General features: G+C 44.6%; 1 protein-coding gene across 1 annotated transcript; it reads left to right on the forward strand.

Moving 5' to 3' along the window:
* Positions 1–1,780: 1,780 nt before the first annotated feature.
* Positions 1,781–14,332, forward strand: LOC126649154 (phospholipase A2-like). The gene is made up of 4 exons (XM_050333029.1): positions 1,781–2,008; positions 5,219–5,384; positions 10,912–11,018; positions 14,095–14,332. The coding sequence occupies exons 1-4, from the start codon at positions 1,966–1,968 to the stop codon at positions 14,256–14,258; spliced, it is 480 nt and encodes a 159-aa protein (XP_050188986.1). The 5' UTR covers positions 1,781–1,965; the 3' UTR covers positions 14,259–14,332.
* The last annotated feature ends 7,122 nt before the right edge of the window (positions 14,333–21,454 follow it).

Genomic DNA, 21,454 nt, shown 5'->3' on the forward strand with positions numbered 1-21,454 from the left:
CTCAGTCTGGAGGAGAGAGGGTTATGGGGAGACGTTATGTCACCTTCCAATACCTAAAGGGGGCTGACAAGAGAGACATTTTACAATGGAGAGGGACATTTTACAAGGGTGTAGAGACAGGACGAGGGGGAATGGCTTTAAACTGAAAATGCATAGGTTTAGATTAGATACCAGGAAGAAAGTGTGGTGAGGGTGGTGAGTCACTGGAACAGGTTACCCAGAGCAGTTGTGGATGTCCCATCCCTGGAAGTGCTGAAGACCAGATTGGATGATGCTCGGAGCAACCTGATCTAGTGAAAGGTCTCCCTGCCCATAGCAGGGGGCATTGGAACTGATGATCTTTAAGGTCCCTTCTAACCCAAACCATTCTATGATTCAGTGATTCTGTATGATTTGGCATTATTACTTGAGTAAATGAATAATTACTGAAGGGAACTTCCGAGGGCAGAAGAGTAAGCTGTGCAGCTCCTCCCAAGGCCCTCTGAGGTAGTGCAGGGAGCAACTGGTGTGCTTGAGCTGTCCTCCCCTCTCCCCTGCCGCCAGCACATGGCCCATCACTGGGGTGGTGGCAGGCAGGAAGTTTCAGGCTCATAATTGTCATGAGATTTACTCAGTTCTTCTGTTTCGTTTGTCCTATATCAAAGGTACCCAGTATAAACTGTATCCTGAAAACTTGCTTGGCAAAGAGTACCAGTAGCTGCACTGGGGCAGGTCTCAGCAGAAGGAAGCCCCATAAACGACTTGCTGATGACCTTTGATTTGAGTACCAATATTTAGAAAGCAAATGTTTAATTTAAACCCATGCCGTTAGGAATGGAAGCGCAGCTTTGCCATGGGTAACTCGGACAAGGGGTGCTGCTGAGATAGTCCTGGGCAGTGCAGGGGAAGGGGCAAGCAGCAAACAGCCCCCTTCCCCTCCTCTTCCTCACCCAGCAGAGCAGCCCACCCTGCCCATCATGCCCACACCGGGGCAGGGGCAGATGTTTAGACCCTAACAAGGCAGGTGGCTGCTGAACTAAGAAAGGTGGGAGTTTTAAAGCTGTTTCAAGCCCAAACGCAAAATAACTCTGCACATCCCTCCTGCCCACATTGCCTGAGACCCAGCACAAGTGGAGGCTGTGTGATGGGAAAGACACCTCCCAATCCAGCTGTCTGCTGTGACCAGAGCTTGACTGGCCCTGTGGGACTGGCCCCAGATCCTGGTCTTCTACCTGGCTGGCACCCACATACTGATGGGACTTTATGAAATCAATTGGGTTTGGTCAGGTGCAGCAATAGGCCAAGAGTGTATTTTTCCCTCAGAGAGGTGCAGAATTAGCTCTGTTGGTCAGTTTATAATTGGGTACTTGCACTTAACAGTATTCTTTCTGTTGGATTTTTATAGTTTTGTCTCTTCTTTTTTAAACATGAAAAATAATCAGTCTTAAAATAAAGTAATTTAAAAAAAAATACCCTGGAAAGTGATCTATAAAAAGAGAAAAATCCTTGCCAGGGGGATGCCACAGCAGTGAGCCCAAGCCACAGAAAGCCCGGTTGAAGGCTTCCCTTTTCCGCAGCTACTCAGAGGTTAACCAGGGTCTGTAAGCAAACAGCTTAAAGAAGGAGCCCGGCTTAGTGCCTGGTGTCTTGGGCTGTCCCCGAGACTACCACCCTAATGCCCTTCCAGCAGCCCCTCCCTCCCAAAGGTGATGCTGGGCAAACAGAGCCAGCCCTCGCCCTCTCCCCACGCAGCAAGGAGCCTTCTGCGGGGACGGACTGGACCCGAGCTGGGGCTCAGGGACATCGCAGAAGAGGGTGTTTCACTTCAGACGGGCGCAGAGCCACGTATATATAAACCCCGGAGCAGCAGCCCGGGAGGATTGTTTAGCACAACCACACCTCGGCTCACTTGGCAGCACGGCGAGGCGCTGCCCGGAGTGCCGGCGGCTGAACCCCGAAGAACACGAGCGTGGAACTGATCTGCCCATGGGCTCCCGCCGGCTGCTCATACTGATGCTGCTTCAGGCAGGTGAGTACCACCTCTCGGTCCCTCCGCCTTGCCATGCCTCCCCCCTGTCTGGGGACAGCCTCTCCCCTTGCCATCATCTTTGCCTTTTTCACAGCAGGCACCTCGGTGTGATCTGGCCAAGAGAGGGGGGGAAAAAAAAAAAAAAAAAAAAAAGCAGCATCTCTAGACAATTTTCAACTTTACAGTGAGGGGCTGTGCAAGTGACCTGCCTGCCTGCCTCATTTTCCAGCCCTGGCTATGGTTTGCATAGCTGGGGCTGTATAAACACAGGTCATTTTCTTTTTTAATAGTTTTCTGCTACAGAGTTTTTAGTGTCCGTTTTTCATAAAAATATCTTCTTTTTATACCAGTGACCATGGAGTAAGCAGTTTTCAATTCATCTGAATTTAAAATACTTTTTAAAAAGCTTGTTTATAAAAGCCATAAATGACATAAAGCCCCCACACACAGAGGCAACAGTAAACCGGCATGTCTGAGGTTATACCTGCAGTAGAGTTTCAAAACAAAAAGCAAAACTCTACTTTAATCTAAAGGCTACCACTGTAAGCAGGACATAGAAAGTCTGATTTGTCAGATCCACCGCTGGTCACCTCTCTGCAGGTATGTTCTTAGCTAAGGTGCTCCATTAGTAGTATAACTAATGACTGGACATGTTCCTAGTGGAAGATGTGGCTAGATGCAGGCTACTGTGGAGACTCAGAGTTTTTCAAGGCTTTCCTAGCTGTGTTGGCTTGGCTGCCCAGCATGGAAAAAGCAATTTCAGTTCTTGGTCAAGTTATTAGCTGTGCACCTGAATATTAAAATGTACTTTCTGGGGCTGACCTCTCAGCTGCAGCAACTCGCTGCTGGCTCAAAACCCAGACAGCTTTCAAAGAACAGGAACATCAGAGGCTGCCTGGATGTCTCTTGCAGAGCATGCAGCCCTAAGCACATTAATTGAGTCTTTTGGACTCAATTTCCTTTGGGGCTTTCACTCCACTTTCATGAGCAGGTCTGCACTGTAATTACAGTTCCTTGATCCTCAGAGATATCCCCAAAAGAAGAATGGCCTTTCTTCTTCTGGGTGAGGTACAGTTACCTTACACTGTTTTCAGCCAGTGGCCAACAGATCAAGTCCAGCAGTCCTGGCTTAAAAGGCCAGTGAAAGATAGCTGTGAAAAATTCAAACTGTTCATCAGGAGGCCAGAATGCCTACAAAGAAGTTTTTGTCTCCATTGGAACATTTTCAGGGTCTGCACACTACAACAGGTTAAAAAAGCACGATTTATTTCCCCGAATCCAGAGCAGCTCATTGCTTATGATTTCCCCTGAGGTCCCTGAGAGCTTGAGCCCCCTTCTAACTGCAGAGCCCCGCTGTTTAGACAAGGAAAATAAATGGTCTCTTTAGTTTGGAATAACACTCATATAATGTGTTTTTAGCACGAAACCTGAACACTCAAGTACTGTTTAGGTGAGCAGAGCAGTTACTTTTTCAGGAATGTGCATTTAATCCCCAAGGAATGCCCCAGGAAGCAGAGGGAGGCTGTGCTGAAACCCCTTGCCAGAGGTGCGATCACCAGGGTGAAAATGGTGGAGGATAGTGATGAAAATAGTGGAGGATGGTTCTTGCAGTGGACGACCAGTTCCTGCTGGGGGCTCGGGCTTCGGAGAGGGAACAAAGCCCTGCCTTGTCCTTCATAAGGAGAGACCCTCGTTGTTCTCACTGGCACTTGGATTGGGCTCGGAGGGCGAGCTAGCCCAGGAGATGTGGGGAGAAGCCCAAGCAAGGGCATTAGAGGCTAGGTTTTAAAAGGAAAGCAACTGTTTTAATAATAGTATTGAGTCCTTGGGTGGTTTAGGGGATTAATTAGTCCGTGTTTGCACAACACTTTGAAGAGGTCAAGCGTGCTGCAATAGCCAGGGGCAAGTGGCAAAGCAACTTCAGCGGCAAGTTCCCAGCTCCCAGGCATCACTTCCCTCTCCATCAAAGCGTGCCACGAAGTCCCCCTGTTTCTTTTTGGAGTGGCTGTGCATGGGTGGGATGGGCAGATGGGTTAGGCTGTCTGTCTGAGGGGTTTGATTCTACTGGTGGGTAGCTTTGTGATTCAGGATAGAGTGGCGCAAAGTGCACTTGGTCCTTCACAGTAAACCCAGGCATAAAATACTGCTATTTGTCACTATTGTTAGCATGATAAGCATCAGCATTTGCAGCTGAGCACCACAGCGGTTTGAGTATTAGGGTCAGGGTACTCTTGGTTTCCATAACAGTACTGCAGAGTCTGTGGTTTCCAAAAAAGTTGCAAATTAACATGTGAAATCACAACACTGAAAAGTCGTAACTCAGAAATCCCCAGACTGGTTTGGGTGGTAATTCAGACACTTCAGCTGACATAGAGATCCTTTTTTTCCCCCCCAAATTAATGTGGCAAGCCTGAATAACAGAAGTTGATACAAATGTTGCCAGAACTTCCAAAGTCTCAAAAGAAAGGTGATACATACATAGCTCTTGGCTAATGTAGGCACTCTACAGATGCACATGTATCTATGGTACATGCTCATGACAAAGTATGTACTATACAGGCTCAGGGACTTGTAGCTACCCTTTATGCAAACTAATAGTACTGTCAGCTTTTTGCCACCTAGAGGATGGGTTAAAACATCCTGGATAATAGGGGAAACTCAGATAATGTAAGAAATCTGGGGCAACGTAGAAACCTCATTTTTTTTCCAGAGAGCCCAGGCTAGGTCTGGTTGCGTGGTTGTACTCTGCTGCTTCATGTCCCACTTGGGACCACATCATAGCTGGAAAACTTTCCCAGGTTTGGGAGCTCTGGAGTGCAGTGAAGCCCAGCTGGCTCTGCATGGTGCTGGCACAGGCCCTGCAAAACTTAGCAGCTTGGGCTTTGTGATGTGCAAAACCAGGCACGCTACTCCTGGGTGCAGAAGAGCTGCAATCACAGCCTAGTGCACCAGAAATAGTAAGTCTTGTTTGAACTGAGTTCCCTTAGAAGAAGTAGCCTGCTTGGGTATTTCTGCATCACCTCTTGGTTATTCCAGGCTTCAGGCAAAGCTTCCTGCAGAGTCCCCCTTACCAGCTGAATGTCATGGCTAGTTAGATTGTCAGGGCTGACTCAGCTAACTAAAACCAGAGCCATTTCCCTTTAAGGACTGTAGGAAAATCAGTGGCAAGTGAGTTTAATTCCTGTGCGTAGCCATGTCCTGTCTTTGCAGTTTGGAAAGGTCCTCTGGGAAAATCGCATTCACTGCACACTCGAGGAATCATTGAACTGGCTGGAGCTATATCGTGTGGCACGGGACGGTCTCCCTTGGCATACATTGGCTATGGATGCTACTGTGGACTGGGAGGACGAGGCTGGCCTAGAGATAAAACAGACTGGTAAGAAAAACACCGTCCCTGTGTCCAGAAGCAGTGAAGATCTCCCCATCCTTCCCTGTTTGTACTACTGTGACTCTATGGACTCATTTTCTGCCTTGTGGAGAGGGAACTTAGTATATATGAACAGTACTGGGGATTTGTGGGTAAGGACCCACATATCACTTGGGATTTGAATGAGAGTTTAACCTCCTTCTGGATGAGCCCAAAGCTCTTGGGATCTTGTACTATGTGGGGTAGAAGGTAAAGGAGAAACCAGGATATAATTTCCTGAAACAGCTGAATGTGTATTCATGGAGAGCAAACTCTGCCTGACAAAAAGAGAGTGTTCCAAGGTATTTGGAGGGTTATTTTACCCAGATCTTTAAAATGTCAGCAATGGGAATATCACTGTTTATCCTCTTGAAGAAATCCAAATTGTTGCAAGGAGGAATCAATCAAACCTGTCACCTTCATCACCTGTTAGTTCACACTGAATCAGGGAAGAACAGCAAGGGAGAGCATGGTATTATTTCCCGTTCTTCGTTAGAGGGGGGAGATGTTGTGCTTGTTATTCCTAAGGCTACAAACAATGTGTCTAGGAAGTGTTGCAATCAAAGGTTTCTTTCGTGTGATTAGCATACATGTAAAGCTTGAGCATAGTGGACTCCTGTGTGCTCTGAACCTGTTATTTGCAATCTTGTCCAGTTTGAAATACCAAAGACAGAGCACACAAGTCTATCTTTACCTAGTCAACACTCCAGGCGTTACTTACAAGCAAGCCCTGCTTTTAGCAGCAGTGAGAGCAGTCTTCAACTTCCTTCAACTGTGAAGGGAACTGAGCTTGCCAGAATACCTTGGTGCTGGAGACATTTCACTCTGCTACAGAATTCTGCTGAATTGTCAGGTCAGAAAAAGGGAGAGGAAAAAAAAAGAAGAAAAGATGTCTAGGTTAAAGACCAACTCCTCTGTGAGCATGAAAAAGAAGTTGTCCCTTAAAATTAATAGAGCTGCCTTCATTAATGCAGCAATGTTTCACTCCCCAAACCATCTCATCATGTCCTTTTTTTTTTTTTTTTCCCTGTGAAATATTTCATCTATGATCAGTCACTATGGGGCTCACAAATGATGAGTAACTACCTACGAAGGGCCATAGCTTTCAGCTCTATAGGTTTCTTTTAATTTTCAGTAATATCTCTCGATCTGCACATCACCATCGACAGCCGTGGATGTGAGGTGTTTAATTATTTCTGTTACCCTTTACCAGTTCTCATAATAAAGCCTTTAAAGTAAAACATGACTTCACTAATTTGGAGTACTGCTTTTATTGAAGGGCTGAGCAGAGGGACCTAAAAGCTGTTTTCCATAGAGGCTGAGTGACCTCCACGTTTATGTGATTCCAGGAGATGCAAGTAGTCAGCACTCCTGAAAAACAGAGAGCAAAATATGGCTACATGTTCAGCAGCCAGTGTTTCTGATGTTGTTTGAATCCCATTGGATATGGATTTTATCCTAAAGGCAGAAAATGAGACTTTGCAACAGGAAATGCCTCAAAATACAAGATAGTTTGTAAAAGGGAAGCTTGATCCTTTAAGTACAGTCATTATTATTCCTTAGTTGCAATGCTTGGCTGCAATAGAAAAACTGGGAGGTTTTAGTTAGGTTCTTAGCTGGGAAGAACCAGCAATGCCCCACTAGATTTAGCCCTAAAATATTATATTTTCTCTGTGTTAAAGAAATATTGATATCTGTTAACAGAGAACTACTGCAAAGATCAGTGTGGCTGAGGACTCCATGCCTGTGAAAGTGATCACGTTACTTTCCATATTTGCCATTCTAAAAAGGGAGGAAGCAGAGTGGCAAAACTACTGGCCATGACTGACAAACGCTGTCTAAAATGACTCACCCCCTTGTCTAAAATGACTCACCCCCTTGACATTCTAGGTTTATTACTGAGACCCTTACAAAAGGAGTCATTTTCTTGTGAGCTACTCGGTCAATCTGTCTAGACAGGGCTAGAATGCTTCTAAGCACCTCTCTTTTATTTGAAAAGAAAAAAAGCCACTAAGTGGGTAATCCTTTTATAAGGTTTATTCCACGCACTGACTTTGATGTGGTGTTGTCAGTAATTACCTTTTCTCTTTTGTCCCACTCTTACACACTTCAAGACATAATGGCATCTCTTCCACATAGTCAATAGATTTTTTTTTTTCTCCCTTCTGGTTCCCTGGGTTGCTGCAGCACGTATTTTGTAAACCAGGACCTGATGATGCTCAGCGTGTCCCTGAAAACACCAATGCCATGAAAGGCAGGGTGGCATGTATGACTCATCTAAGTCATAGGATCGTTAAGGTTGGAAAAGATTTCTAAAACCATTGAGTCCAACCTTTAAGTTCTGGCATACTCATAGGAAGAAGTAAGATTTCCCGCCTGTTGCAAAGTTAAAGCAAAAGAAAAAGCCACAAAGCAACGATGGGGCTGTTAGCATGACAAATACAATGTGACAAATTCTTACCTTATTGGCATTACCACAGCAGGGGTCTGGCCAGCTGATCCCTGGGGACCAGCCGGAGCTGTCTGTAGCCATTAGGGCTGTCTCATAGCCCAGAGGTGATGAACAGGTTGTTTACTATCTAGATGACACAGTTGTATTTGTTTTCCATACCAGTTGACCAGTGCTCTGCCATGGTGTTGGCTGGCTCTGTTTGTGTTGGTGTTAGCAGGTTATTAAAAGCTTAACACCACTCTGACCCAGGTGCAGCAAAGGGCATTTCCAGACAGGAGGGGACTCTCTGAAGGTGGCAAAAGACAACAAAAGGCTTCCTCAGTCTTTGCTCCCTGGCATCTCATTGCATCTGAAACAGATGTTTGTAAAACATGAATGCCAGTCTTCTGGCTTTGAGTTGGTGTAAGCTACATGTCACCCTGCTGCAGCTATGGGTATCATCAGGAGGAACTGCTGTAAGTGGAAGCAGAACTGTGTCCCAAATCCTGTGGTCCTGCAAATTTGTGCAATTCTCCCTGATTTTGCCAAGCCAGATAAGGAGCAGTGAGTTCTCACAGCTAGCTAGCTCACCTCTCTAGTGCTCGTTTGCTTGTCCTTGCCTGATTCACAGACCGTCTTTTACCTCCAACAATATCTGTTCCCAATTCTCCTACCTCTTTTTCTGTTTGTTCCCTCTGGCTATCCATGAAGAGCAGTTTCTTTTCCTTTGGCAGAGGCTCCTAACACCTTCCTTTGCCCATCTACCTTCACATTGTTCTTCCTCTTCACATACTACCATCCCTGACACCAACTTTCCCAATTTGCTTTTTGGTTCACTCCCCAGACCTCTCAAACCCTGTGATTTCTACAGCTGGCACTCTGCCTCAGCTAGGCCTGATTGTGGCTCCCCACCATGGTCTCCTGTGAGCTGTGTCCCATGTATGAATGAGACAGAGATGATGGGCCTGCTCTGCTCTCTGTCATCCCCTGAGGATGGATTAAGCTTTGCTGAAGCTTCAGGTCTTAGCCAGGATTCCTTGGGCTACAGCAAATCCTGCCGATGACACATACCCCAGTTGCAGCTCAGTGCCTTAGTGCATATTTTATGACACCTTGTAGATGGACTCAAATGTTGGAGAAAGCCAAGACTTTCACACTTTCCACAAGGCTGCAAATTCTTCCCTCCTTTAGCCTTTCATGTCTAACCTCTTCAGGACAAGCCTAGGAGGCAAGTGTTACCAGACCAACAAAGGTCTGACCCACAGCCTGCTACTCTCGTCCTGTCCAACAGAACTGGTTCCACAGGCTGGGTAAGGTCTTCTCAATTATAGCAATTGCTGCAATTCCTCATGGGAAAACTTCTAGATATGTATGTCTCATAGGGCTTAGTCCCTTTTCAAAGTCCTTTGAGGAGCTGGCATGGAAGAAGATACTCATCTGCTACTGCTAACTTGCATTTCTAGATTTCACGATGCAGTGAGCAGCCTGGTTGTAATCTTCACACAGGTTTCATCTTCGTAGGTTGAGAAAAAAAGGCATTTAGTTTGCAGACTCATCTGTGGGATGAAATTGCTACTTTTAACTACTAAATTCAGACCTCAGTCAGTAGGGAAAGCAGAATGGACTAAATACAGCCTCCATAAAATCACAGGGGTTACCATGAAGGCTGAATTTGATCTGTTGTCTCTTTCACATGATTCATCTGATCTGGTTCCAGGGATTTTATTAGAATTTGCATCAGTGGTGAATTTTTTCTGCACTTCAAAAATTGGTGGGTTTTTTGTTCTTGTTTGGTTGGTTGGTTTGGGTGTTTTGTTTGGTTTTTGTTTGTTTGTGTTTTTTGTTTTGTGTTTTGTTTTGGTTTTTTTTTTTCCTGGACTTTATTACCTCACAGAGCCCACCATCCCTCATATCCATAAACCAATTTCTAAAAGAGAAAAATCCTCCTGCAGCAGAGGGTAACGAACTTCCTGATGCTCCTAAGCTCTTGGGTAAGGTACTGGCAGCTCCCAACATGTCCCTAAAGAAGCCCTAGTTCTTGAACAAGAAATCCTTCTTGCAGTGTTTTTCCGCTTTTTCACGGGGAAAAATGATAGATCCCAGACTTTTATTGACTCAGCTCATCAACCTCTTGTACTGATTCACATCCACAACTCCAGAGCTTCTCTAAAAGCTGTCCACTCATCATTTACCCCAAAACCCAGCCTGTCTCAATTCTTCCCACTTAGTAGAGTGGTTTCTCTGTAGAGTCAGCGTAATCTTGCAGAGATGGCTTCTGGAAATACAGATCACTCCCATAGGCCTTCAGCCTCTGACCTTGCATCTTTGTTGAAACAACCTTTGTTATTCAGCAGAGAACCTCCTTAAGTGCTGAATTTTTACTCAGTGTATTTTGAGTCCCTAAACTACCAGAAAAAAATTCAAGGGAGGTCAAGTTTTATATAAATTCTGAAGTAATTGACAGTGAGATTTATCTACCTTACTAGTCTGTAGGACAGATGTCATCAGCTGAGCTACTCACCCTCATCCCCCTCTATGGTCAGTGAAAAGCAATTGCACTTTCAAATGCAATGCTTTTCACTTATCTTAGATCTCTGCAGCATGAAAATGTGAACTATGCCCCAGATATGCATATAGAGAGCATTGAAGGATCTGAAGTTAGCTGATACAAATTTCACCATTGAGACTGATGAACTTGTAGCCAGCCCTCAGAAAGCGGATAGGCCAAAGAGCATGGGGCAGGTCCAGGGGAACTGAAGAGATGAAACTTCTTGGTGATATTGAGGAAGGCAAAAAACATCCTATCTCCAAATTCTGGGATGGGCCTAAGCTAGTGAGCCACAATCACTCACCTTGTAGGAACACTTCAGTTCCCTTTCAGTGAGATTACCATATTTTGACCTTCTCAGAGATGTCAGGATACTTGGCTCATCAGCAGATGATTTATTGACAGCTTGGGGCAAACATTGCTGTCGAGAGCTGTGTGTGAGCTGAGCCGCCCCGGAGTATATGCAAACATGCAGGATGCAGGAGGACACCCAGACTCTACTTGTCATTCTCTCCCAGGTGCTGCCACACGCACGACTGCTGCTACGACAAGGCAGAGAAGGCAGGCTGCAGCCCCAAGGTGCAGCGCTACCGCTGGGCGTGCGAGCAGAACACCGTGCGGTGCGGTAAGGAAATGCTTGCGCCTGTCGGGTGTGTTTCGCTCCCTCTGCAGGCACTAGGCTGACCAAAGAGCTTTGTGCGCCCCAGAGGCAGGTCTGTGTGAGCTGAGCTGCTCTCAAAGCTGCTTTAGGAAACGTCTGCTCTCTACCAAGCTCTCTGCCCATCCCTGGATTGATAGGCTTGCCAAGAGTCCCCAGCTAGAGCTGGGAGGAAAGCTGGAGCCCCAGCACCACCCATTCCAGGTAACCTGAGTGCTCTGCAGGCTGAAGAGTGAGAGTAGGGTTGTCCACGAGCCATCTCAGTTTGGCAGGGGTGCAGACTGTAGACTTTCTGTTCATGGCATTAATCGGTGCCTGCTCCTAGCCGACCTCTTTCCACAGCTGTGCAACGGTCTACGGGGATGCTCTTCCCATTGCAGTTTTGGCCCTCCCTCCAGCAGCACTGTTTTACGTACTTTTATGTGCTGCTAGAGAAAAGCCATGCTATTTTGCACAGCTGCAGGTTAAACAGGTTGCCAGCCTGTATCTCTGCCTCGTGTGGGGCTCCAGCGGGGATTTTTGAAGCTTGCAGAATCAAATGCTCTCGAGTGCTGCAGGCATACAGCAAGTGTAACTGTGCTCAGCTCTACAGCTGGTACCCAGTCAAGAAGGTTTGAATTACACAATCACAGCCTGTCAGTGCCTTGCACAGTTTGTTTTGACATCCACCAGATGACTTGAGTCTTAGTATTTGTCACTTCTATTTCTAAGTCTTCAAGAAGTCCCTGGTGGCAAAATCCATTGTAGAACACTTTGAAAGTTTGAAAAGAAGCACGTGAGATTAAAACTTGTCTCCACAATCATCAAAGCTACTTGCACGAACATTAAAAGATATTTCTATCTTATCAGAAAACTGTATTCTATTGGTGCAATCCTCAGCCTCGCCAGCAGCTGAAAACATGCCAGCAGGTATGGGAATGGGGCACAGCACATCTGCAGTTCCTCTTTTCAAAGTGCCAGAACAACTTATTTAATACAAAGTGCTGGCTAAGGAATGCGCCACTTTAATGTATAACTGCTCTCCCTCCTGCTTGCCCATATTTCCATAACTGACTGGTATTCTATGCTAGTCATCTTTAAATGGGGAAAAAAAAAAATCCAGTTTCTTTTTGCTGTGAGGGAACAATCCAAATTGTGTATATGAGATGTATCACTGAGTCTATGAGACATGTGCAGAGTCTGTCCCATAGGAGTGCACTGGGCTGCAGTTGCTCTGACTTGGCTAACAAGCATTAGTTAAACAAATGTCATTAATTCCCTAACTGATCTCCAGGCAAGACCTGAGATGCATCCATCAACTGTTCTCCATAAGCCCTCAGCAGGTTTCACTTCCTCTGACATACCCCGTGGGGAGGAACTATAGAAATGTGTTCTGAAGGCACATTTCCTACCCCAAGCTACAGCACAGCAGGTGTTACTGGGGTGTGAAGGTGTAATGTCATTCCATTAAAACAAAAGGGATGAAGAATTAAATTGCCAGGTGTACTTGCTGGGCTCAGGGTAAAGATGTCCAGAGGCTTTAGAAGCAGAACTGTTTGCACTGTCATTTCAATGTAAAAGGAATTAAATGCTTTTTGCCTGACACTGTAATATAAACACCGATATTTTAATGTAAATTAAATAGAAACTCATTTTACCTGGGATTTCTCCTCATTTTTCTACTGTTCAGTGGGTTTTTTTGTGACATGAAACTAATTGGCAAAACCATATTCCTCAGTCCTTATATACCATAGTGGGTAGGCAAATTCCATTCAATAAACACCTGAAATATAGAAAAGGCTGTAAGTTGTGGAGGCTGATCAAAAAAATCATTCTGCTCTAACAGAAATGCTGCAAAGCCAGGCTTTTGTACTCACATTAGACAGACAGTGGCTGGCACAGCACAGGAAGAACTCAAGGAGCAGAGGGGCAAGGAGAATACCAGGCAAGATTGGTAGCTAAGAAAAAGGTGGCCTTAGTGCTAAAAACCTAATTTGTGGGATCCTTGAAACACTTTTACCAGTAAATGTGTGATTATTCAGACCAGCTTAGGAAACACAGGCTTTATTTATTTATCAGATACATGGTTGATCCAGCAAAGTCCAGTGTAACCTGAAAAAAATTCTATACTTGTTGCAGTTGGTTTTGGAGCAAAACTTTACATGAAGTTATATATTAAACTTTGCATACTGGGGGGTTTTGTGGGTGTTAGATAATCCATGGTAGCAGCCTCAAAGAAACAAGGCACTTTGCTTTGAAATAATATTAGCCCAATGGCTGTATTTAAGACACCTAGAGGTGGTATGGGGTTCATTAACTCAAAATCAGTCATTTTCAATGTAGCCATCTAAGCTAGTGGCTTTGATATTCCTTATGGTCCTTGCTTAGTCATGTGGTCATATTGTTGCATTCTCTGTGTTCCATGTATGGCTTTGATCAGCTTTGTTAGCTGCTGGCTCATAAAATTCAGGTACCTGGCCCTGCTGCAGAGTTCCTTGGCTCCTCTTCCATGATCAGAGAGAGATGTAACAACAGCTGATGGAACATGAGTGAAGAATGCCCAGTGGGTGCTTCTATGCCCTCAGGTTTCTGCCTCTGGGAGTCTCCTCCTTTCAAAGCAGCATTTTTTTTTCTTTCAAAAATCGGTCTGTTTTGCAGAAGGAAGAATTAGAAGGGAAATTTACTGACTGAGGAAAGGTGGAGTATTTTTAGTTCAGGCTAAGATAAAATAATTTTCTTTTTTAGCTTTGACTGCTGAATTAAGCCCCCATTGATCACAGAGCTCTGGAAGCAGGGAGTGCTCTGTACAGGGCAAATTTTTATAGCCACTGCCAATTTACAGTTAGCTGCTTTCTGATGCTCTTGGTCACAGTTAACATCAGATCTGTTGACAGACAGAGGACAGGGGAAGGTCAGATCTACTCACAACATGAAATGTTGGGCCTGCTGCCATAGCCTCTGATCCCTAAGAGTTGCTTTTTCAGGGAACTGTTCCTCCTAACACTGTTTCTTGCCTTCATCTGATACAGAATCTCTCATCCTCTGCTCACATTTTCTTTTGCAGATAACCTGACAGACCAGTGTGAAAAAATGGTGTGCCTGTGTGACCAAGAAGCAGCCAAGTGTTGGGGAGCAGCCCCATATAACCCACACTTCGTCCTCTGGCCAGATTTTTTATGTGGACAGACTCATCCCACCTGCCATGTCAGATATGGGGGGCCAGAATAGTCTTTTTAGAACCTTTCTGCTAACCCTTTGAATAAAAAGGTGCTGGAATAAAATTTTTCTTCTATTTCCAGAGCTAACATTGGTGTGAGAGAATTTTTATCAGGCCAGGGTTTATGGGGAGGAGAGACAGACCAGGCAGGTGCAGTGGTAGAGTTGCCCTCTATGTGAAGCAACACTTGGAATGTATCGAGCTCTCTCTTTGGGTGGATAACGAGCAAGACTTTTGGGTTAGGGTAAAGGGGCAGACCAGTAAGGGTGACATTGTTGTGGGTGTTTGCTACAGGCCTCCTGGTCAGGAGGAGGAAGTGGATGAGGCACCTTCCACAGGCAGCTTGAAGCAACCTCACAGTCACAGGTGCTAGTTCTGGTGGGGCACTTTAACTACCCTGACATCTGCTGGAGAAGCAACAGGTGACAAAAATAAGTAAGAGGCTGGAACATCTCTCTTATGAGGACAGGCTGAGAGAGATGGGCCTGTTTAATGTCGAGAAGGTATGACTGAGAGGGGACCTCATCAATGTCTATTAGTATCTGGAGGGAGGGTGTCTGGAAGATGGAGCCAGGCTCTTCTTGTTGGTGCCAAGCAATTGGACAAGAGGCAATGGGCAGAAACTGATGCACAGGAATTTCCACCCAAATATGAGGAAGAACTTCTTTACCATGTAGGTGACCCCACACTGGAACAGGTTGCCCGGAGAGTTTGTGGAGTCCCCCTCACTGGAGATATTCAAGAACCAATTGGACAAAACCCTGTGCAATGTGCTATGGGATGACCCTGCTTGAGCAGGGAGGCTGGACCAGATGACTCACTGTGGTCCCTTCCAACCTGACCCATTCTGTGATTCTGTGCCAGGGTAAAACATACGCTGAATGAAGGACAACATCCTGGTCTGATCATGTCCCTTGCAGAAACAGAGGGTTTGGTCTGCAGTGCAGTGGGAACACATTATTGTCACCAAATGGCTTTTTTTTTTTTTTTTTTTTTAGATCACAGAATCATAGGATAGTTTGAGTTGAAAGGGGTCTTTAAAGATCATGTAGTTTCAATCTCCCTGCAATGAGCAGGGACACCTTTAGTCAGATCAGGTTGCTCAGAGTCCAACTGTCTTATCCCTCATGCTCTTGCCTCATTGCACTAGGGACACTTCTCAGCTGTGTTGCAAGGGCCAGTGTTTCTGACTTCTCCTTAGTAGTAGGTGCAGCCATACCTTGCAAAAGAATATACTCCTCACCTGTTACACGTGCTTCAGAGCTGATATGCTGCTCTCTGATGCATTTAGAAGATAGTCTCCTATACTGGTACATCCCCCTGCCACTGACTGCCTGGGAATCAATTACTGTCACGTTAGGAGAGGGAGACTGTGGAGAACATCAGTCATGTCAAGAACTTTTTTTTTTTTTTAAGGGTATTAGAAGGCTTATATCAAAACACTAAGTTTCCTTCTGGCAAGAGTAAAACAAAATCCCATTCTTTCAATCGGGGGTAGCTATGTACAAGTGGGCCTTCTTTCTGCCTTTGTTACAAGCCTGGAGGCTGAAGCAGGGCAATGGGACAAGAGCCTCTATACCAGGAGGCACGGGCAGATGGGAGCCACAGCTACACCCCAGAAGCAACACTTTAATTTTTTGGGTAGGTGGAAGCAGCTGGGTAGGTCCTTCTGTCTCTGCTGAAGCACAGCTGACAAACTTTGAATACCACCTTTAAAATAAGAAATAACAGCTCAGAAAGACCCTAAGTACCTCATCAGAGTTTAAATGCACACATATGTGGGCAAACTAAGTGGTGTTTTGGCAGATGAGAATACAAATTTCTTCACAAAAGGCTGCTTTGCTCCTTGCCGCAGGAGGATGGTGAATATGCCACTGTGACTGTCAAAGCTGCAGGAAAAGAAACAGGCTAACAAAAATTAAAATGCCAAAGACAACAGATAGAGGCAAACGTTTTTATTCTGTCTAGAGGTCCATTTTTTGGCTTACAGGGCATCAGGAGTTGTTCCACCTGCAGGCGTTGCATCTTCCAGCAGCTCCTGTAATGTTGCACCTCAAGCGATGCTGAGCAAGAAGGAAAGGAGAGAGTGAGTGAACGATGTAGAGTCAGTACAACACAGTAAACTCCTCCAAGGCTTTCTGGCAAGTAAAGAAGTTGTGAATTCTTCATGCAGAGGGTTTGCAGAGGGCTGATGCTGTGTGGGCAGCATTAGCCTAAGGTAGCAAGTATGCTTCCTTGTAAGGGGTGGGGTGGAAGACCCTCCCCGTTGAGGGAGGCAGAGCTCCTGGCGCGTCCCTGTCCCTGCCACGCTGTCCATCAGGTGGCGGCAGCGCTCCAGTGAATGGCAGGAGCAGCTCTTCCTTCAGCCTTTCCGGGAGGGGATTTTTTTCAGCAGGCCGAGCAAGACCTTTTGAGTGCCAGGAGAAGAGGTACAAATCACACAACTCCTCACTGAACGCAAAAAGGTCAGCCTAGCTCGATTTGAAACGCAGACCACACCTTGGGTTGCACAAAATGGGAACTAGGTTTGCTTCAAAATCCAGCCTTCTGTGTCAGTCTCCTCAAATTAGACTAGTTGACAGAACTGGAAAAAAAACAGGTAAGCTTTCAGGTACACCAGCCTCTTATTAGGTCATTTCTATGGCTCATGTGTGATGAAAACCTCTAGTTTTCCCAACTTGATCAGCTGATGTAATAAAAGAGATAATTGGGTTTTACAAACCACACCTCACTTACTTAAGCCATCATAGGCCTTCTGTACACAAGCGTTACAAGAACACAGACATAAGCATGAAGTGGGTAGGAGGAAGAACCCTCCTTCAGCATAAACCTAAAAGAATGAATGAGTCCTAGGACTCATTGTTGAAAGAAGCAGCAGCATCTCACTGAACAACTCTTTGTCGAAAGTGGCAATTAAAGAAGATCCTATTGTTTTGTTCATAAGTAGCTCTTTAGGGCCCATGCATCAAGGTCTACACAGCGTGAACAAAGAACTACTTGAAAAAGATGGAATACAGAACAGGCTCCATTAGCATTTTATGCACACTGCTTATTTCCTGATCCAGATCCCACGTCTGACCAGAGGTAAGTAAATGGTTAATTCGTTTATAAGTAAGTTGAAAAAAGGTACCTTTGGCGAGACTCTTGTCTCATGCAGAGGATGCACTTCCTCAGCTGGGGGGTTAAAACAATGATCAGAACCACTATGCCTCCAATCCCGGCTGCCACAACCCCAATGATTGTTCCAATGGATTCTTCTATACCAAACAAGCCTGGAGGAGAAGGGAAGGTAGAGAGAGTAACACAAAGTGTGGTCCAGACAGGTATATGCAATGCAGCCAGTGTGTTTTCTGCTGTGGGTGAAAAGGAAGCTACTTACTGTGATATTGATTATGCTGATGTCTTGTCTGACACGAAATCATGGGCTTCTACATGGGAGAGAGTGTATTGCACTACAGAGGTATTGATTTTTTTCACTCCAGTGTAGCAGCTTTCTGGGGCTTTGGAGACAGGACAGCCCCACTGCCCTAGGAATCTCCCTTAATAGCAAGGTGCTATGGGATGGCAAAAGATGCTGCTCCCTGAATTAACGGGACTTACACCATATGCTTTATTTTCAAATGGAAAAAAATTACTCTGACAATTTTGAAAAAATCATCGGTCTCCTTGTCTGCCTCCAAAGGAGGCAGCACAGGAGAGCGGACAGAGCTCTTCTGAAATCCTTTCTTCAATTGGTTGCTCTTTGGGACTGTTACATGGCAGAGATGGCATAGTGCTGAAATTACATATTTCATAGTCTCAGGAACACACAAAAGCAATTATACTACCTAGGGTGTAGACATTGCAAGGGTAACCTGTGCTACTGAGACTATGAGATCAAGCCAAGAGAAGAGCCCATTAGACACACAACCGAGCCCTTGCAGAAGGGCACAGTTTTCTTGCCTTGTTAATGTAACAGTTTAAACTGAATAGTTTCAAACAAATTAGTAAATCAGGCTCAAAAGGGCAAAGGCTTAGTGAATCTTGGTGAGCTAGAAGCTTTGGTAATTAATAAGGGGGAAATGGCACTTGCATAATTTACTCTTGACACAGAAGGCACTATTTTTTCTTTTTTTTTTTTTTTGTAATTAGATAATAAGATAATAACCCTTCTGATGTGTTGACTTTTTGGGACTGCAATGTGTTTAGCCTATAGAAAATGGTTTGACATTTCCAGCTGATAAAGGTAAAGCGAGTTATCTCTTTACTTAATATGCCTAGTGTCTATCTGAGAGACTAAGAAGACATAGCATGGCACTTTTAATGCTACTTTGATTTTAATGTGAATAAAGCTAATCAGAAATTATACAATATGATCCTCATGTTTATTATGGGATTACTTATGTCATCCAGAGTTAAGGAATGACTATGTAAGTTAGTGGGTTGGAGAAAAATAATGTGAAAAAAGAGGTCTGGAGCTGTTCCCTGAGATGGTATCTTGACACCTGTCGCTCATGGGGGTTCTGCCAGAGCTGTGATTATGAGGGAACTCGTCTGACTGTTTCATTCTTGGCACTGACTTAATTTTTATGGATAAAATTATTCCTTCTTCTTTTGGTTGTATATGCTCCTCCTTATATAACACCTGTGTGACTGTTTATAGAGACAAGCCAATCCAAATTAGCTTGCCTCACAAAAATAATGAGAAATGCTATAGAGTAATTACACTCCATGACACCAGGCCCTTACAGCTAGAGGACAAACAGGCCAAATTCCCTTACTGCAAGTGTGTAAACGAGCTTTGGAGAAAAGGCAAGGAGAAAAGAAGTCAATAACATCAAATGATACCCAGAGCTCTCCTGATCCTGAGCTTTGTGCCATCTCCTGTCGCCACCTTCCCATCTGGAAGTGTAACCTCACAGAAATAAATTCCATGGTCACTGGTTGTCACATTGAGGATAACCAGGGAGGCATCCCCTCGGGACAAGTCTCCAGTCATGAAGACCCTGGAGTTATTTGGCAAGATGGTCACATTGTTTTCTAGCAGGTCCATCTGCCCCTTTTCATCTTCTTTGTACCACTTCACCATCAGGTCACTCAGGGAGGGACGTCGTGGACTGTTAAAATGGCAATTTAAGACCACAGTTTCACCCTCTTTGGCTTTCTCCTTGGCTGGTGTTTGAGTCACCAAAAGGTTCCATGGCTCAAGTGTTGTCAACAAAGGCTGTGCTGTTACGTGAGTTACAGCTGCTGCATTCTCCTTGCTTGCACTTCCACCAGTAACACCAACATCTGTACCAGGAAAGAGAAAGAAGAGGATGGTTGAGCGTAATAGAATGACAAACCTTACAGCTGCTCCTGACCTTTAATCAGCACAAAGAATGGCTCCTGGAATTAGCACTTGAGGGCAGTAACTATTATGATGACAGGGGTTTTCTTCCTAATTCCTGCTTAGATTAAGTTCTTGTGTACAGATGAGTCTTTTCCTGAACCTCAGTTCCTTCCTACTGCCATACTAGACCAGTCAGCCATGTTTTCCACCTGGAACACTAAATTCTTTCTTTCCACCCCAAAAAGCATCAGGGCCTGATGTTCCTGCCTCAACTGGTTTTGAGGCAAAGCAAAAAATGCACATACACTCACACACTGGCAATTTTGTTCTGGCAAGTACGGTGAATAAGTTTGCATCCTAGTGCAGCAACCTGCATCCCAAAACATAATGTGAGCTTCTTAGAAGTTTTGGCATGCACTTCCGACTGTGGAAATTGAAACTGTGGGAAGAACCTCCATTGCCAGAGACCAAACCCCCAGCAGATCTGATCAGCAGTATGGGAGACAGAACCTCAGCTTTGTGCAGGTACTGATACTGAGGGTGACAGCTGTTGTCTCTGAAGAGATCATTGTCCTGTTAACTTTTGCTAGAAAAATATGAGCATGACTGTAGTAGATATTTAAGCCTGCCTTCCTGCACTCAGGTGCTAATCATAGTATCAAACAACCTCTAGCCACGAGTAGGGAGAGTGGATCCCATTTCTGGAAACAATAACCTGGGTGTAGAAGATGAGAAGAATAGTTCCCGTCTCAAAAAGAGGGGAAAACAAACCTAAAAATAAGCCAACAGCTTTTGCCAAGAAAGTGTTCAGACCAATTTTTGGAAAAGGTTCTTCCTTTGTTTTATTTTGTTCAAGTGAAATAGTCTCCCTTCCAACTAGTTGGTGTCCTCTCAAGGACTGGAGGCAATTGCAGAGTGAAGGTCTTGATTTTCCATTGTCTTGGATCTTTCATTGCCATCCATAGAGTGTGAAATGCTATTGTCTAGGTCTGGTAAAGCTTCACAATGACAATAGATGCTCCCTGCTCAGGGACAAATGTCTCAAGGCAATGGAAAACCAACCCCCTTGATAGTCGGTTTGGGAGTTACTTGAATGGCTCCTCCAGGCATGCTTGTACACAAAATCACAGTTGTATTCTTAGTTATTATTATTTATGACTCTTCTGGGAGTAGAGGATTTCTTTCAGACAGCAGGGCCCTGTTGTTCTGAGTGCCTTATAAAAAGCTTACAGTGTAAATATCAGACAAGAGATAACTCGTGGATGCAAAAATACAGGAAATATAAACAGGCTATGAAACCAGGCAACAACAAAGCATGTGGAAAACCTTACAAGCTGTTTTGGCTCTTAGCTCAAAGTGAAAATTTTGGCCTTTTAACTGGAACATTAATCCATGAAAATTGAATGCCTGAGAATTAGGAATTCAAATACAGTTTTGAATCTGGTCCCCTAAAACTAGTGGTCCTTATTAAAGATACTGGATGAGATACTATCCTGCTGTTCATATGTAATCTTACCAATGAACCTGCTGGAGCTTCTTGGGGAAATCCGAAGTCCAGATTTTCCCTCTTCAGTTATATATGTGTATCGATGCAAGAGTCACAAAGCTGAAGTATCTTGGCAATATACTTTGATGAAATACAGAGTATAATTGAAATACTTGACAAAGGTGATAGTAGCTTCACATACTACATACATATTTGTGCATCAAATATTCTGATGTGATATATTTGGTTATTTATTGAGTGAATTTGAGGAGTTTCATATATCTTTTAAAATCTCAGTTCATTAACCATATCTTCACCGGCTGCTTTAACTAAAGCAGTGTGTGCTAGTGCTACCTTGTTTTCAAGGAATGGCCACAAAATTTCTTTACTACAAGTATTCTAGCCTTGCC

Source organism: Myiozetetes cayanensis, unplaced genomic scaffold, assembly GCF_022539395.1.
Source record: "Myiozetetes cayanensis isolate MyiCay16 unplaced genomic scaffold, myiCay2020 scf5-8, whole genome shotgun sequence".
Taxonomy (NCBI): domain Eukaryota; kingdom Metazoa; phylum Chordata; class Aves; order Passeriformes; family Tyrannidae; genus Myiozetetes; species Myiozetetes cayanensis.